General features: G+C 55.5%; 1 protein-coding gene across 1 annotated transcript; it reads left to right on the top strand.

Annotated features, from left to right (window-relative positions):
• Positions 1-1,378: 1,378 nt before the first annotated feature.
• LOC104537271 (verprolin-like) lies at positions 1,379-2,636 on the top strand (the record flags this gene model as incomplete). The annotated part of the gene is made up of 2 exons (XM_010180096.1): positions 1,379-1,464; positions 2,515-2,636. Coding segments are annotated over 2 exons (208 nt in total), but the record flags the coding sequence as incomplete, so codon positions are not given.
• Between the last annotated feature and the right edge of the window lie 963 nt (positions 2,637-3,599).

The raw sequence follows: 3,599 nt of genomic DNA, 5'->3' as shown, positions 1-3,599 counted from the left end.
GACCACAAACTGGCCCAAAACAGCTCAAAAATGACCCAAAACGGACCAAAAATGACCCAAAACGGCCACAAATGGCCCAAAACCAGTCCAAAATGACCACAAACTGGCCCAAAACGGGCCAGAAATGGCCCAAAACGGCCACAAATGGGCCAAAACGGCCCAAAAATGGCCCAAAACGGACAGAAAGTGGCCCAAAACAGGTCCAAAATGGTCATAAATGGACCCAAAACAGACCAAAAATGGCCCAAAACAGACCAAAAATGGCCACAAATGGCCTAAACCAGGCCCAAAACGGCCAGAAAGTGGCCAAAAACAGGTCCAAAATGGTCATAAATGGCCCAAAACGGACCAAAAATGGCCACAAATGGCCCAAACCAGGTCCAACACGGCCACAAATGGACCCAAACCAGCTGCAAACTGGCCCAAAATGGCCCAAAACAGCCACAAAGTGGCTCAAAACAGCCACAAACTCACCATAAACTGGCCCAGAGTGCCCACAAACTGGTTCAAACTGGGCCCAAATGGCCCCAAACTGGCCCAGAATGGCTAAAAAAGGCCACAAACTGGGCAAAACATCTGCAAACGGGCCCCAAACGGGCGCAAACGGGTCCAAAACGGCTGCAAAAGGGCCACAAAGTGGTCAAAAATGGCCATGAACTGACCCGAAACAGCCCCAAACTGGCCCAGAATGGCCACAAATGGCAGCAAACTGAGCCCAATCTGCCTTTAAACTGGCCCAGAATGGTTAAAAAAGGCCACAGACCAGGAAAAATGACCCCAAATGGGCCTAGAATGGTTGCAAACTGCCCCAAAACGGCCCCAAACTGCCCCAAAACGGCCCCAAACTGCCCCAAAGTGCCTCAAAACAGACCCAAAACTGCCCAAAATAGCCCCAAAACAGCCCCAAAGTGCCCCCAAACAGCCCAAAACTGCCCCCAAATAGCCCCAAAATAGCCTGAAACTGCCCCAAAACCACCCCAAACAGCCCCAAACCGGCCCCAAAAGTGCCCCCAACAGGTCCCAAACTGCCTCAAAGTGCCCCAAGCTGCCCAAAACGGCCCCAAATTGCCCCAAAACAGCCCCAAATTACCCCCAAACTGGTCTAAAACTGCCCCAAACTGCCCCAAAACACCCCCAGGCAGCCACAAAACAGCCCCAAACGGCCCCAAAACAGCCCCAAAACTGCCCTGACTGGTCCAAAATGCCCCAAACTGGCCCCAAACGGCCCCAAACCTCCCAAAACTGTCCCAAAACACCCCCAGGCAGCCCCAAAACGGCCCCAAACCTCCTCAAAACTGCCCCAAGATAGCCCCAAAACAACCCCAAACTGCCCCAAGCTGCCCAAAACGGCTCCAAACCACCCTAAAACTGCCCAAAGTGCCCCGAAGCAGCCCCAAACTACCCCCAAACTACCCCAAGCCACCCTGAAACTGCCCCAAACTGCCTCAAAACAGCCCCAAAATGGCCCCAAACTGCCACAAAACTGCCCCAAACGGCCCCAAAACAGCCCAAAACCGCCCCCAAACTGGTCTAAAATATCCCCAAACTGCCCCAAACCTCCTGAAACTGCCCCAAACTGCCCCAAAACACCCCCAAATGGCCCCAAAACAGCCCCAAACCTCCTCAAAACTGCCCCAGGAGAGCCCCAAGGCAGCCCCAGACTGCCCCAAAACTGCCCCAAAACAACCCCAAACTGCCCCAAGCTGCCCAAAACGGCTCCAAAGTGCCCCAAAACAGCCCCAAGAGAGCCCCAAACTGGTCTAAAATAGCCCCAAACTGCTCCAGACTGGCCCAAAACAGCCCCAAACCGCCCCGAAGCAGCCCAAAACTGCTCCAAACCGCCCTAAAACTGCCCCAAAGTGCCCCGAAGCAGCCCCAAACTACCCCCAAACTGGCCCAAAACAGCCCCAAACCTCCCTACACTGCCCCGAAACTGCCCCAAAACTCCCCCAAATGGCCCCAAAACTGGTCCAAAACTGCCCCCAAACTGCCCCAAACCTGCCCCAAACCGCCCCAAACCTCCTGAAACTGCCCCAGGAGAGCCCCAAAGCTCCCCCAAATGGCCCCAAAACAGCCCCAAACTGCCCCAAACCGCCCCAAGCTGCCCAAAACAGCTCCAAACCGCCCTAAAACTGCCCCAAAGTGCCCCGAAGCAGTCGCAAACTACCCCCAAACTGCCCCAAAACAGCCCCAAACCTCCCTAAATTGCCACAAAACTGCCCCAAAACTGCCACAAATGGCCCCAAAACTGGTCTAAAACTGCCCCCAAACTGCTCCAAAATGCCCCAAACCTCCCTATACTGCCCCAAAACTCCTCCAAATGACCCCAAAACTGGTCCAAAACTGCCCCAAACTGCTCCAGACCTCCCTACACTGCCCCAAAACTCCCCCAAATGGTGTCAAAACTGGTCCCAAACTGGTCCAAAATGCCCCAAACTGCTCCAAACTACCCCCAAACTGCCCCAAACCTCCCCCAAATGGCCCCAAAACTGCCCCCAAACTGGTCAAAAATAGCCCCAAACTACCCCAAAACACCCCCAGGCAGCCCCAAAACGGCCCCAAAACTGCCCCAGGAGAGCCCCAAACTGCCCCCAAAATGCCTCAAACCACCCAAAACCAGCCCCAAACCTCCCTAAACTACCCCCAAACTGCCCCAAAACTTCCCCAAATGGCCCCAAAACTGGTCCAAAACTGCTCCCAAACTGGTCTAAAATAGCCCCAAAACAGCTCCAAACTGCCCCAAACCAGCCCCAAACCTCCCTAAACTGCCCTGAAACTGCCCCAAAAGAGCCCAAAACTGCCCCCAAACTGGTCCAAAATGCCCTGAACTGCCCCAAACTACCCCCAAACTGGCCCAAAACAGCCCCAAACCGGCCCCAAACCTCTCCTAAATGGCCCCAAAACAGCCCAAAACTGCCCCAAAACTGCCCAGACTGGATCAAACCGGTCCCAAACTGGTCCAAACTGGCCCCAAATCTCCCCTAAATGGCCCCAAAACAGCCCAAAACTGCCCCAAACTGGCCCCAAAACTGCCCAAACTGGTTCAAACCGGTCCCAAACTGGTCCCAACTGGCCCCAAACCTCCCCTAAATGGCCCCAAAACAGCCCAAAACTGCCCCAAACCGCCCCAAATTGGCCCCAAAACTGCCCAAACTGGTTCAAACCGGTCCCAAACTGGTCCCAACTGGTCCCAAACCTCCCCTAAATGGCCCCAAAACAGCCCAAAACTGCCCCAAACTGGCCCCAAACTGCCCCAAACCGCCCCAATTTGGCCCCAAAACTGCCCAGACTGGTTCAAACCGGTCCCAAACTGGTCCCAACTGGCCCCAAACCTCCCCTAAATGGCCCCAAAACAGCCCACCGCCCCAAATTGGCCCCAAAATTGCCCAAACTGGTTCAAACCGGTCCCAAACTGGTCCAAACCGGTCCCAACCGGTCACCTACCGGCGCAGGGCCCCGCCAGCCCCTTGCTCTCCTCCGCCATCGGCCGCCCCTCGGCAAACGCCTCCTCCGGCTGCTTCAGCCCAAAGAGCCCCCCCGGCTTGAAGAACCGGTACCCTGGGGGAGGGGACACCGGTGATGACGTCACCCCGATGACG

The sequence above is a fragment of the Mesitornis unicolor genome, unplaced genomic scaffold (assembly GCF_000695765.1).
Source record: "Mesitornis unicolor isolate BGI_N332 unplaced genomic scaffold, ASM69576v1 scaffold27352, whole genome shotgun sequence".
Classification (NCBI taxonomy): Eukaryota; Metazoa; Chordata; class Aves; order Mesitornithiformes; family Mesitornithidae; genus Mesitornis; species Mesitornis unicolor.
This window is presented reverse-complemented; position numbering and strand designations above follow the sequence as displayed.